Raw genomic sequence first — 14,736 nt, 5'->3', positions numbered from 1 at the left:
ACGCACGTCCGTGTGCTTTGAATAGGCACTTAAACATGCAAAAGGGTTTCCTTGGCTCTATAGTGTGGATAATTTTAGAAATAATGTACACTTGACTGCACATGTAATACATCAACATGTTGCTGAACGCGGCATCATCATGTTGCTGAACGTGTTATCATTCTATGAGCGTTGGATTCCAGTAGCACAGGCATGCATGCGCGCTTTAGACACTGAAAAATAAAGATAAATAAAGTTCCCAGGGATATGTGTACATGCAGGCTGGTGGTACATATAATGTACATGCCATCAAAATAAACATAATAGACATGTAATGCCACAAAGTCAGCTATTGCTGCTTTTTCAGGCTTCTGATTGGACAAAATGTGCATGACACAAGTGTATGCGTTTGTGTGTAGATATAAACAGTTTTGAAACTACACTTGTGTGGATGGAGATCGTTTTAACCCCAAATATGCATTTTTGAAACTCTCCATGTACTCCCAAGTAGCAAGACGCCATCTGCTGTTAGCTAAAATGCCTGTCAAAATGGAGAAACATGGCTAGAGTGTTCTAAAAAAGCTATTTAAGTAATATTTATGTTTATTCCCAGAGGCTAATTCGGAACATAGGCCCTTTGTCTGTAGGCAACACGTTTCTTCACTATGAGACTCATTATGTCGAAAAATACGAAGTTGCAGCCCAACTGAGAAAAGATCAACGGAATGCTAGTGGGTCAGATGAAAAAACAGTCAATTTTGTTTATAACATGCACAATATTTAAACAAAACAAATAGTATGCATTCAAACACAAAATATTTAACCAACAACAACCAAAACAGATTTTTGCCTACTTAGAAAAAACGAAAAGAGCTTAAACTCACCCAAAGTGCCTTACGGAATATGTTAATTATCCCAACCAGCAGGTGTCGCTGGCGGCAGCACCCTGCAGAACATAGCCTTTCACCCGGAAAAGGCGGGACGAAGGGAACGACGGTCGAGTGATTGTTGTGTTCTCTCCATTGTAGTATTTTCTTTTTGCGTTGTAAACTAAATTTTTCGTGAGATATAAAGCAGATTTGATTGAATTACATCTACGGGGAGGCTTAACCTAACTGTGCGCACATAAGCGATGTCTGTTGTGCCTCCCAGTCGCTCGAACTCAGGTTGGCCGCGCGGTGGAAGCGCTCCGTTTGGAAGCAAATACATGCCTGCCCCGGCGAAGCCTCTCACCCTGGAGAGAACTATCAACCTGTGAGTTATACGTTTATGTGTGGGGTACATTAATCATTTAAAGATAATACAATGAAATTAAATGTGTACATTGTTTAAATAAAGCATTTAAATGTACACCAAGCGTTGCACAGCAGTGCCACGCCATTATTAATTGGCTGCACATAGCCTCGGATGTAATTGTTGATTGATAGAAGTGGCTGTTATTTTTATGAATCATTGAATTATATACTTTATTTGTCATACATTTCAAAGGGGGAGTCCAATTTAAAATGCATCGTTATGCTTTTAGAATGAGTTTCATTACTTAGGTGTTGATTTATTCATGTGGTTGTAGTTTACAGTTACTGTACTGCGTCATTTTGAGTTTTGTTTCTAATAATATATTTAATTCATGTACATAAATATTAATTTGTGGCCCAAATTTTTGAAAAAATCAAGAACTGCTGAGCGTTTCTGGGGTCTAGATAGTATTTTATGTTTTATTCACTGTTCTGACCTGGGTTGGAAAGGATTAAATGAAAATGGAGCTGAGAATTTTTCATTCCGATAGCGTCATGATGGCCCGTCATGTGTTTTCAGATACCCTCTCACTAACTACACGTTTGGGACCAAGGAGCCCCTGTACGAGAAGGACAACTCTGTAGCGGCCAGGTTCCAACGGATGCGTGATGAGTTTGAGAAGATAGGGATGAGGAGGACAGTTGAGGGTGTCCTCATTGTCCATGAACACAGGCTCCCACATGTTTTACTTCTTCAGCTGGGCACCACTTTCTTCAAGCTGTGAGGTGTTTTTTGTCAGAGGAGTCAAACCGAGGTGTTGTCTGATGATTTGTTTTTCTCCTGCAGGCCTGGTGGTGAGTTGAGTGCTGGAGAAGATGAGGTGGTGGGTTTGAAACGCCTGATGACCGAGGTATCTAAATTGGCACAGTTACAGTAGGGATGGGAATTTAAAAAATGGTTCTTGTTCAGAATTGGTTCTTAGTGTATCAATTCCTTGGAATCGCTTGCAATTTTTTCAAGCAATTCTCTAATAAAGGCTTCCGCGTGGGGATGATGTCATTTCAACACAAGCGTGCTATGTAGTGATGTTAGGTTTTAAGATGGCGAAACAAACGCAAATATTTTAAGAGAAAAGATTGCAAATGCGCAACTTGTAATAATTATAAGGCTGCTATTTCATCAAGAGGAGGACAGATTAGCATTATGCTGAAACATTTAAACACACAAGCATGCTATAATTATAAGTGAAAGTCACGTTTTTTAACCGCTCCAATCCCTTCCCTGGCAGCGGTAATGCTAGCACGTCATCTGAATACAGCAGGTAGTAACTCACCGCCTATCATGTTACCATTTTTTTGTAAATTGAAATGAATGCATTCTCATTTACAAAACCCAAAACCAGCGAAGTTGGCACACAGTGTAATTTGTAAATAAAAACAACACAATGATTTGCAAATCCTATTTATTCATCCATTTCCTCGGATTGTCCTCTCGGGATCGAGGGGGTTGAGGGGGGGGCGGGGTGCGCTGGAGCTTATGTCAGCTGCATTCGGTCGGTAGGCAGTGTAAACCCAGGACAACTCGTCACCTCATTGGAGGGCCAACACAGATAGACAGACAACATTCACACTCACATTCACACCTTAGAGCCATATTAGTGTTGCCAATCAACTTATCCTTTTCAACTTATATTTAATTAAATAGACTGCAGAGACAAGATATTTAATTTTTGAACTGAGAAACTTAATTTTTGATTTGCAAATAATCATTAACTTAAACATTTTATGGCAGCAACACATTGCAAAAAAGTTGTCACAGGGGCATTTTTACCACTGTTACATGGCCTTTCCCTTTAACAACACTCTTTTCAGATGTAATTATTTCCTTGTCTTACTTGATGTACAGTTTAAGTTGTTCAACAGTCCAGGGTCTCCGTTGTGGTATTTTAAGCTTTATATTGCATCACACATTTTCAACAGGAGACAGGTCTGGACTACAGGCTGGCCAGTCTAGTACCCGCACTCTTTTACGATGAAGCCACGCTGTTTTAACACGTGTCTTGGCATTGTCTTGCCGAAATAAGGAGGGGCGTCGATGATAACGTTGCTTGGATGGAAAACTATGTTGCTCCAAAACCTGTATGTACCTTTCAGCATTACTGGTGCCTTCACAGATGTGTAAGTTACCCATGGTTTGGGCAGTATTGCACCCCCATACCATCACAAATGCTGGCTTTTTTATTTTACGCCTAGAACAATCCAGATGGTTCTTTTCCTCTTTGTTCCGGACAACACAATGTCCACAGTTTTCAAAAATAATTTGAAATGTGGACTTGTCAGACCACAGAACACTTTTCCACTTTGCATCATTCCAGCTTAGATATGCTTGGGGCCAGCGAAGCCGGTGGCATTTTTGGGTGTTGTTGATAAATGGCTTTTGCTTTGCATAGTATAGTTTTAACTTGCACTTACCGATGAAGCGATGAACTGCAGTTACTGACAGTGGTTTTCTGAAGTGTTCCTGAGCCCGTGATATCCTTTACACACTGATGTCGGTTTTTAAAGCCTGAGGGATTGAAGGTCACAGGCATTTAATGTTGGAATTCAGCTTTGCCGCTTACGTGCAATGATTTCTCCAGATCCTCTGAACCTTTTGATAATATTACGGACTGTAGATGGTGAAATCCCTTAATTCCTTAAAATAGCTCATTGAGAAATGTTCTTAAACTGTTGAACAATTTGCTGATGCATTTGTTCACAAAGTGGTGACTCTCTCCCCATCCTTGTTTGTGAATGACTGAGCATTTCATTGGAGCTGCTTTTATATCCAATCATGGCACCCACCTGTTCCCAATTAACCTGTTCACCTGTAGGATGTTCCAAATAAGTGTTTGATGAGCATTCCTCAACTTTCTCAGTCTTTTTTGCCACTTGGCGGTATAGCTCGCTTGGTAGTGGCCGTGCCAGCAACTTGAGGGTTCAGGTTAGATTCCCGCTTCCGCCACCCTAGTCACTGCCATTGTGTCCTTGGGAAAGACTCTTTACCCACCTGCTCCCAGTGCCACCCACACTGGTTTAAATGTAACTTAGATATTGTGTTTCACTTTGTAAAGTGCTTTGAGTCACTAGAGAAAAAGCTCTATATAGATATTATTCCCTTCCTCCCTTGTGCCAGCTTTTTTGAAACATGTTGCAGGCATCAAATTTCAAATAAGCTAATGTTTGCAAAAAATAACAGTTTTCCAGTTCGAATGTTAAGTATCTTGTCTTTGCAGTCTAATTAATTGACTATAGTTTGAAAAGGATTTGCAAATCATTGTATTGTGTTTTTATTTACAATTGACACAGCGTGCCAATTTCACTGGCTTTGGGTTTTGTAGATGAGCATGATGAGAAACAGATTTTGACCGACTCCATGGCGAGCTGTTCCTGCTCCAGTTCACGTCTGCCACTAGACGAAAGTCACAGAGCAGCGACTAAGTTTGTGGTCAATTTGCTACAGTAGACACTCCTAATTTTCAGTTGGTGAACGTTCAGTTATAGTCAGAGAAGTTGATGAATCCAAATTTGCTCTAATTCATTATAATATACAGGTTAAACAAAAAAAATTGAATATTGTATACATGTCCATTTATGTCAAAAATTAACTTCAAATGTGAAACTAATATGTGATATCAACTTATTACATGCAAAGTGAGGTATGTCAAGCCTTTATCATTTCGATGATCTTTGCTTGTACTTTTTGAAACACAACATTTTCTGAGATTTTCAATTAAAGGTTTACATAAACTATGAACCACAGTTTTCAAAATTATAACCAAAAAAAGGCTCGACATATCTCACTTTGCATGTAATAAGTCAATATCACATGTTACATTCTTGTCATTTCCACATGATTTATTTTGTTAAATTCTACTATTAAATTTTTTATTTTTTCAACTACATTTTTTTCTTTTATGCTACGTATGTGACCTCACTATAGGTTTTCCAATGTCATATTTTCTCTAAACTAAACAAAATTGAGGCTATTCCACCTTTTTTTCTTTTTTTCCCTAAATAAGATTCGATAAGAGCACCCACCGTTAAGGAACTGACTTGTTAAGCAGAATCGAAAGTTGAATTGGAACTGGAAAAATTTGATCAATTCCCATCCTTAGTTACAGGTTATGTTGTCTGTTTGTCTGCATTGATTGCAGGGTTGATATTGTTACTTAATTGTACATTAGATTCTTGGACGGCAAGATGGAGTGAAACAGGAGTGGGCAATTGACGACAGCATTGGCAACTGGTGGCGCCCTAACTTTGAGCCTCCACAGGTTTGTACATTCCATCCACAAGATTAATAGCAATAGTTTCAGATTTAGTCATATCTAAGTATTTAGTGAGAAAATGTTGTTCTTATCAGAAAACCCAGAATGAGGAATCATGTGAGATTTCTACTGTATGGCCAAAAGGGGCAAACACGCAGCAATGTCCAAAGCACAGTCACCCCGGATTTCCACTGGATGCATAATGGCTGCTAAAAGGCACTGCCACGGAACTTCTCTGTCGTCCGCCAGTCCTCGCTGCCGTTCTAATGCGCATTGATGTGGATCTGCCATGCATCAAAGTAGCAGAGTATTTTACAAGATCTCACAAATCAGCGAGTAATCATGTGATAAGGGGAGTTGTAGTAAAGCTAAAAACTGTTTATTCTGTCTTTCCAGAGGAGCAGAAGTAAATAAACTAGGTCCTGTCCATCTGATATACAGTCGTGTTCAAAAGTTGACATACACTTGTAAAGAACATAATTATTTTATTGTGATAGAGTGATTGGAGCACATACTTACTTGTTTGTCACAAAAACATTCATGAAGTTTGGTTCTTTTAAGAATTTATTATGGGTCTACTGAAAATGTGACCAAATCTGCTTGGTCAAAAGTATACATACAGCAACATACATTATCAATTTTGGTGATGTAGAAAAGTTACAATCAAATTAGCTTCATGGCATAGCCTCTTAACTTTATGTGAATGATTATGAATGACAACACCTGTTTACTTCTCAGAGCCCATTTAAATAGGGCTCATGTGATGCAGTCATTATACTCGGTTACAAACGTGACAATGGGAAAGTCAAAGGAACTCGGCACCGATCTTAAACTAATAATTGATTTGAACAAGTCAGGAAAGTCTCTTGGAGCCATTTGAAAGAAGCTTAAGGTCCCAAGAGCATTAGTGCAGACAATTGTTCGTAAGTATAAAGTGCATGGCATAGTTTTGTCACTGCCACGATCAGGAAGAAAACGCAAGCTACCACCTGCTGCTGAGCGAAAATTGGTCAGGATGATCAAGAGTCAACCGAGACGCACCAAAAAGCAGGTACTAAATGATTTGACACAGGTGTCAGCGTCCACAGTCAAGCGTGTTTTGCATCGCCATGGACTGTGAGGCTACCATGAAAGAAGGAAGCCCTCGCTCCAGAAGCGACACCTTAAGGCTTGTCTAAAGTTTGCTGCTGATCACATGGACAAAGTTAAGAAATTCTGGAGGAAAGTTCTGTGGTCAGATGAAACTAAAATTGAGCTGTTAGGCCACAATACCCAGCAATATGTTTGGAGGAGAAAATGGGAGGATTTTAATCATGCCTACCATCAACCATGGTTGTGGTAGTATTATGCTCTGGGCCTGTTTTGCTGCCAATAGAATTGGTGCTTTAGAGAGAGTAAATGGGACAATGAAAAAGGAGGGTTACTTCCAAATTATTCAGGACAACCTAAAATCATCAGCCCGGAGGTTGGGTCTTGGGCACAGTTGGGCATTCCAACAGGACAATGATCCCAAAAACACAACAAAAGTGGTAAAGGAATGGCTAAAACAGGCGAGAATTAAGGTTTTAAAATGGCCTTCCGAAAGTCCTGACTTAAACCCCATTGAGAACATGTGGACAATGCTGAAGAAACAACTCCATGTCAGAAAACAAAAAAATTCAGCTGAACTACACCAATTTTGTCAGGAGGAGTGGTCAAAAATTCAACCAAAAGCTTGCCAGAAGCTTCTGGATGGCAACCAAAAGCGCCTTGTTGCTGTGAAACTTGCCAAGGAACATGTAACCAACTATTAACATTACTGTATGTATACTTTTGACCCAGCAGATTTGGTCACATTTTCAATAGACTCATAATAAATTCATTAAAGAACCAAACTTCATGAATGTTTTTTGTGACAAATAAGTATGTGCTCCAATCGTTCTATCAGAAAAAATAGGAGTTGTAGAAACTATTGGAAACTCAAGACAGCCATGACATTATGTTCTTTAAAACTTTTGACCACGACTGTATATAACGGCCGCTAAACAGCAACACCGCGAAACATCTCAATCAATCAATCAATCAAAGTTTATTTATATAGCCCTAAATCACGAGTGTCTCAAAGGGTTGCACAAGCCACAATGAAATCCTCCGCTCAGATCACACATCAGGGCTAGAAAAAACTCAACCCAATGGGATTACAATGAGAAACGTTTGAGCTGACTGCAAACGGTAGCTTGCTAATATTGTGTAAAAAAAGGTTTTAATACAGAAAATTTACCTTTTCACTGTTGGCCCTGCGATGACGTGGTGACTTATCCAGGGGGTACACCGCCTTCCGCCCGATTGTAGCTGAGATAGGCACCAGCTCCCCCCACGACCCCAAAGGGAATAAGCGGTAGAAGATGGATGGATGGATGAACCAGCTTTTATCTGGCCATCTCGCTCATCTATTTGTATAAACCCCGTTTCCATATGAGTTGGGAAATTGTGTTAGATGTAAATATAAACGTAATACAATGATTTGAAAATAATTTTCAACACATATTCAGTTGAATATGCTACAAAGACAACATATTTGATGTTAAAACTGATAAACAATTTTTTTTTTGTGCAAATAATCATTAACTTTAGAATTTGATGCCAGCAACACGTGACAAAGAAGTTGGGAAAGGTGGCAATAAATACTGATAAAGTTGAGGAATGCTCATCAAACACTTATTTGGAACATCCCACAGGTGTGCAGGCTAATAGGGAACAGGTGGGTGCCATGATTTGGTATAAAAGCAGCTTTTATAAAATGCTAAGTAATTGATAAACAAGGATGGGGGGAGGGTCACCAATTTGTATGCAAATTGTCGAACAGTTTTAGAACAACATTTCTCAACAAGCTATTGCAAGGAATTTAAGGATTTTACCATCTATGGTCCGTAAAATCATCAAAAAGTTCAGAGAATCTGGAGAAATCACTGCACGTAAGCCATGATATTATGGACCTTTGATCTCTCAGGCGGTACTACATCAAAAACCGACCTCAGTGTGTAAATGATATCACCACATGGGCCCAGGAACACTTCATAAAACCACTGTCAGTAACTACAGTTGGTCGCTACATCTGTAAGTGCAAGTTAAAACTCTACTATGCAAAGCGAAAACCATTTATCAACAACACACAGGAACGCCGCCGGCTTCGCTGGGCCCGAGCTCATCTAAGATCGACTGATGCAAAGTGGAAAAGTGGTCTGACGAGTCCACATTTCAAATTATATTTGGAAACTGTGGACGTGGCGTCCGCCGGAGCAAAGAGGAAAATAACCATCCGGATTGTTATAGGCGCAAAGTTCAAAAGCCAGCATCTGTGATGGTATGAGGGTGCATTAGTGCCCAAAGCATGGGTAACTTACACATCTGTGAAGGCACCATTAATGCTGAATGTTCCATACAGGTTTTGGAGCAACATATGTTGTCATCCAAACAACGTTATGGACGCCACTGCTTATTTCAGTAAAACAATGCCAAGCCACGGTTTACAACAGCGTGGCTTCGTAGTAAAAGAGTGCGGGTACTTTCGTGGCCCGCCCGCAGTTCAGACATGTCTCCCATCGAAAATGTGTGGCGCATTATGAAGCGTAAAATACGACAAGACCTGAGACTGTTGAACAACTTAAACTGTACATCAAACAAGAATGGTAAAGAATTCCACTTTCAAAGCTTCAACAATTAGTTTCCTCAGTTCCTAAACGTTTGAGTGTTGTTAAAAGAAAAGGTGATGTAACACAGTGGTGAACATGCCCTTTCCCAACTACTTTGGCACGTGTTGCAGCCATGAAATTCTAAGTTAAATTATTTGCAAAAAAAAAAAAAGTTTGAGTTTGAACATCAAATATCTTGTATTTGTAGTGCATTCAATTGAATATAGGTTGAAAAGGATTTGCAAATCATTGTATTCCGTTTATATTTACATCCAACACAATCTCCCAACTCCTATAGAAACGGGGTTTGTATATCCCTCTGACCTGGCACCACTGCTAGTGCTTACTCATATCTACTATACATAGATGTGGATTTCAGGCTTGTCAGCCACATTAACACGGCTACCATCTTGAGCAGGGCTTGCGTCAGACCAGTGTACATTTGTTTAGCTCCAAAATTTTGACCATTGATAGACCTCTGTCTCGGTTGGTTTAAGCCTGGTGTATACTCTTGCGTAGCTTGCGTAAGCGACGCCGTTGTCTTTTCTCCCCCTGCGTAGCCTCCCGCGTAGACTACGTACACCTCCCAAAAATCCTAGGTTTGTGTCACCGGCGACGCAGGACGCAGAGCTGTGATTGGTCAGTTTTTGCCATGGAAGATCCCTGAACACAAGCGAGCAGACTTTGTGCTTAAAATGCACAAATTGTGTGAAATAAAACCACAGTGATTAAATATTTGCACGAAAACTGCTATTTTGTATTTAATCTTGGTGAGCTCTAAAAATAATCAATGAATGTATGTTTTTTGGCTTATTGTGTTGTTGATGAATCCGGAAGAAGTCAAAGTGAAAGTACAACTCTTAACTTTTATTACAAATTTTGTGCCAACAGGTGCAAATCCGACACATTCTTTCTCATGCACACATGTCTTTTTCTCTTACACACAATACTTCTCATTTTACGTAAAAATATTTTAGGCTTGGTATATTTACAAACATTTGTGAACATGACCATAGAGATAAATACTAACATGTCGTTACCTTAAATAGTTATTTAAATGTTTTCTTTATTTACAATTACATGTTGGATCTCTTTTGTCCCATGTCCTGAACGGCTGAATATCGTTGCAAATAACATCCCGTGCCACGACTCGTTCAGAAGTTGCACAGTCCCTCTTCACAAAGGTTTTTAAGTAAAATGTCCATTAAAAGTAACCTGTTTATTGTGAATGATTATTTCCAGTGTAGACAAATTTGTCAATGTTGTGGTTCATCCATCCACCCATTTCCTCTTGCTTGTCCCTCTCTGGGTCGCGAGGGGTGCTGGAGCCTATCTCAGCTGCATTCAGTGGTAGTATATCGTCACTCGTCACAGGAAAGAAATACACAGTATCTAGTCTGCAGTTGCTCCTTCTGGAGACATTGCTCCTTAGTGTTTTGGAAGAGAACTACAAGTTTGGTGTCACCCTTGGGAAGAACTATAAATTAAAGTTAATGTACCAATGATTGTCACACACACACACTAGGCAAACAACACGCCGTGGAGAGCTGTGCAAGCTATGCTATGAGATAATATATTCCAGCCTTTATGCTGTAAATGGGCACTGCTTCCCCCTGCTCAAGATGGCAGCAGCATTGACGCATTGTTCCACTGGAATGCAGCGTCAGAGGCAGTATTCACATCTATGGATCTTACTTCCTAGTATGCAAACGTCCGGTTTCATCATACTTCTGTTTGGTTTTCCTAGTATTGCGTATGTTTTGTGTGTGTTTAAGACATTGCTGCATGTTGGCCCCTATCAACCACCCTACTCTTGGTAGCAAAATGAGTTGCTTTTGGACACTCTTTTCTTTTTGTCTTGCAGTATCCTTACATTCCAGCTCACATTACCAAACCTAAGGAGCATAAAAAACTGTTCCTGGTTCAGCTGCAGGAAAAGGGTAAAGTATACCACAATGTGCCTTTGTTTTGGTCTTGAAGCCGAATTAATGACAAATCATGAATGAAAATATGAGGCTTCTTTGATTAATTTTTTTACAGCACTATTTGCTGTTCCAAAAAATTACAAACTGGTGGCAGCGCCATTGTTTGAGCTATATGACAACGCCCCTGGATACGGACCCATCATTTCCAGTCTACCGCAGCTACTTAGCCGGTAATGTTTTGAGATTAATGCAAATTGAGCAATTGAAATTTTTTCAAGTACACTTTAAGAGTGTATTCCTTGCTATTCTCTTGTTTTATGAGTATAGTGGAAAATCTAAGTCCATACGATGTAAATATGCACGGCTGTAAGAGTTGAGATCTGGAAAGTTCTGAATCTTTGTTGACTTGAATCTTAAACACTTTCCATTATTTTTTTCCACAGGTTCAACTTCATTTACAACTAATTGAAGTTCATCTGGCTGTCTCTGTGAGTGCAGCTCAGTCAAAGTAAAATTTGATGAGAAGATGAGCGAGAAATACACTTCTTATCTTGGGCTCTACTTTTACATCAGAGAAATGTGTCCTGTACTGAATATTCTGACAGTCCACAGGGATGGTTAGCGGAAAAACAATGTTTTTTTTATCTTGATAAACTGCTAGTTTTTGTTGTAGACACATTTCTTTTGCATTATGTTCACTTCTGATTTTAAGCCTTCTCAAAAAAGGTTTGATTAACACCAACCATAACATTGTGTTTGCTGTTATTTTAAACTGTATTGTTTTTTTTTCTTTTAATAAAAAAATTGAATATGTATTTGCATATGTTTTTATAAAATTAGCTGAAAAAATTAATTGCTTATTGTTGAGACATTTTTGACACCTTTGGTGGTGTTAACAGTGGTGCATAATACAAAGGTTTATGTGAAATTTGAGGTGCTGCACTTTTTTTTTTTTTTTTTAATCAGATGGGTTAGCAGTGGGCTCATGTTTAATGTGAAGGTCAATATAAATTAAAAAAATGCAGTATACAGAGCTCTGTGAATATAACGTTCATATAAATCACATTGTTTTTCTGAGCTGCCTAAATTGTTAAGTGGAACATTTTTAAGTGACAACAATCACTTAGTTTTTATTCAAATATTAACTGCAAATCCTCAGAAGGCATGTTAACACGCAAAACGGAAGGAACATCTGTCAGGCACATGTTAATTTCAACATGACAATGGGGGATGTTTCTTGTAAAAAAAAAAACAGCATGTGGGACAATGTTTTATCAAGTGTAAATTTAAAACACGTATTATATGTACAAGCTTTTTTTTTTTTTTATTTGTATAAGATGTCTATGTGTATGAGCTTCCAATCAGGTTCGACAACGCATCCGCTAACGTCATTTATCTGCGACTAAAAAGACCACCTATGGTGACGGGCACTGCTGGTTGGCGAGAGGTTGGAAGCTTCTGGAAGGAGAGACGCGGAACTACCAAACATTTGGAGTGAATTTGGCGGCGGCGAGAGTATCTAAATCTATTTTGGCGGTTGAGCATAAGCTGTTTTGTGACTGGATCAAGATGGAAGGGGATAGTGACGGGATGTATGAGGATAGTATGGAAATGGATAGGACTAGAGGGGAGAGAGGAAAGAAGGGGAGTGAAGGAAAGTCGAGTACTAAAAGAGTGCATGAAGACGATTAAGATGAAAAGGGTTATGATGGATGAATATAAGATAATTTATACATTTAAATCAAACCAAGATATGAATGACATTAGTTTGATGACACTGGTTAAGGGATTAAAGAAGGACATTGGAGAGGTGGAGATAGCGAAGGTGCTCAGGGACGGAAGGCTGTTGATTAAATGCAAAAATGGAGAGCAAAAGAACAAAGCAATGCGATTGCAAAAACTGTGCAACAAAATAATAAAGGAAAAAATTGAAGTGGGAGAACGAAAGGGGGCAAGAGGAGTCGTGACAGGAATCCCAAGAGGAGAAAATTTAGATGATCTGAAAAAAGAAATAAAAGGGGGAACTGTCACTATGATGAAAAGAATGATGGCATTTAGGAACGGTGAAAAGACTGAGAGCGAATCCGTGCTAGTGCAATTTGCAGAGGAGGTCCTACCAGAGAGAATCATGATTGGGTATCTAAGCTTCTATGTTAGAGCTTACGTGCCACCCCCAGTACGTTGTTTCAAGTGCCAACGCTATGGGCACATAGTAGTGTGTGTCATGCTAAGATGAGATGTGGACGGTGTGGAGGAGAGCATGAATATGGACAATGTGGAGAAAATGAACAGATCAAGTGTTGTAATTGTGGCGGGAATCACACAGCAGCGTATGGGGGCTGCATCATAAGAAAACAGGCAACAGAAGTACAGCAAATCAGAGTTGAAAGAAATATTACATACGCAGAGGCAGTTAAAATAAGAAATCAAGAAAGTGCAGAACAGGACAGAAGTGAAAATAGTTCAAGAAATAAAAAACAAGAGGCAGCAAATACAGGAATTTCCATGGACAAAATAGTTGTATTCCTGGCTTATGTAATAAATTGTACAGAACAGGCTAGAAACAAGACTGAGAAAATCAAAATAATTGTCAAAGCAGCAGCAAAGTTTTTAAATTTAAAAGAACTATCCTGGGAACAGGTGCAAGGTGAGCTACAGAGAGTAGACGAGACCGAGTCATGTTACCACAATCCAACGCCATGTTAATTGTTCAGTGGAATGCCAGAAGTTTGATAGCAAACGGACAGGAATTAAAGGGATATATTAATAATATGAAAAATAAACCACATATAATATGTATTCAAGAAACATGGCTGAAGCCAAAATTAAACTTTATAATAAAAGGATATATAACGATACGTAAAGATAGGAATGATGGGCAAGGAGGAGGATGTGCCATATTTATTAAGGAAGATATGCATTATTCAATATTAAAACTAAAACAAGAACTAGAGATAGTAGGAGTAGAAGTATGGAATAATAAAGAAAGATACAAAGTACTAAACTTCTATAATCCATGCAAGAAATTAGAAATTCACCAACTAGAAACAATAATGGAGCACTGGAGTGGCAATATTATTTGGTGTGGTGACTTTAATGCACATAGCACAATGTGGGGTGAAAGGGATGACTGGAATGGGGATACATTGGAAGCACTTTTGGAGGAAAAAGAACTGGTGTGTGTGAATGATGGGTCGGGAACAAGGTTAGATGTCGTCACGGGTAAAGAAACAGCAATAGATTTAACACTAGTGTCACAAGGGTTAGCAGGAAAGGTGGAGTGGGAAGTGATCACTATCCAATCTTCATTCACATAAACATAAATCATAGGACAGAAAGCACTAGGACAGAAGGAAGATGGAAGTATAATCATGGTGACTGGGGGAAATTTAGGGAAATTACCGACATAACTTTAAAGGAAGTAGATATAAATCAAGATATTGAACAATTAAATACAGATATAACAAAGTGCATAATAGAAGCAGCCGAACAGAGCATACCAAGGAATAGTATAGGGAGAAGAAGGAAGATAGTGCCGTGGTGGACACAAGAGTGCACAGATGCAATACAAGAACGGAATAGAGCATTTAGAATACTGAGAAGAACACATAATTTC

At 39.1% G+C, this 14,736-nt stretch overlaps 1 protein-coding gene across 2 annotated transcripts; it reads left to right on the top strand.

Moving 5' to 3' along the window:
* Positions 1–927: 927 nt before the first annotated feature.
* Positions 928–11,933, top strand: nudt21 (nudix hydrolase 21). Of its 2 annotated transcripts, XM_061881520.1 has the most exons (7): positions 929–1,233; positions 1,795–1,995; positions 2,062–2,125; positions 5,441–5,530; positions 11,060–11,135; positions 11,236–11,350; positions 11,564–11,933. In XM_061881520.1, exons 1-7 carry the CDS (start codon positions 1,112–1,114, stop codon positions 11,583–11,585), a joined length of 690 nt encoding a protein of 229 aa, XP_061737504.1. In that variant the 5' UTR covers positions 929–1,111; the 3' UTR covers positions 11,586–11,933. The 2 variants fall into 2 exon arrangements, with proteins under 2 accessions (XP_061737513.1, XP_061737504.1); XM_061881529.1 differs by lacking the exon at positions 5,441–5,530 and having other exon boundaries at positions 928–1,233.
* Positions 11,934–14,736: the final 2,803 nt, after the last annotated feature.

The sequence above is a fragment of the Nerophis ophidion genome, linkage group LG02, assembly GCF_033978795.1.
Source record: "Nerophis ophidion isolate RoL-2023_Sa linkage group LG02, RoL_Noph_v1.0, whole genome shotgun sequence".
Taxonomy (NCBI): Eukaryota; Metazoa; Chordata; class Actinopteri; order Syngnathiformes; family Syngnathidae; genus Nerophis; species Nerophis ophidion.
Note: the sequence above shows the minus strand (reverse complement) of the source record. Positions and strands in the feature narration are given on the sequence as shown.

Bases quoted from the DNA above. Each gene is read 5' to 3' on its own strand.
- nudt21 (XM_061881520.1), top strand. From the start codon at position 1,112: ATGTCTGTTGTGCCTCCCAGTCGCTCGAACTCAGGTTGGCCGCGCGGT. The intron at 1,996-2,061 runs GTGAGGTGTTTT...TTTCTCCTGCAG, and splicing joins GGCACCACTTTCTTCAAGCT to GCCTGGTGGTGAGTTGAGTG. The intron at 11,136-11,235 runs GTAAAGTATACC...ATTTTTTTACAG, and splicing joins GGTTCAGCTGCAGGAAAAGG to CACTATTTGCTGTTCCAAAA.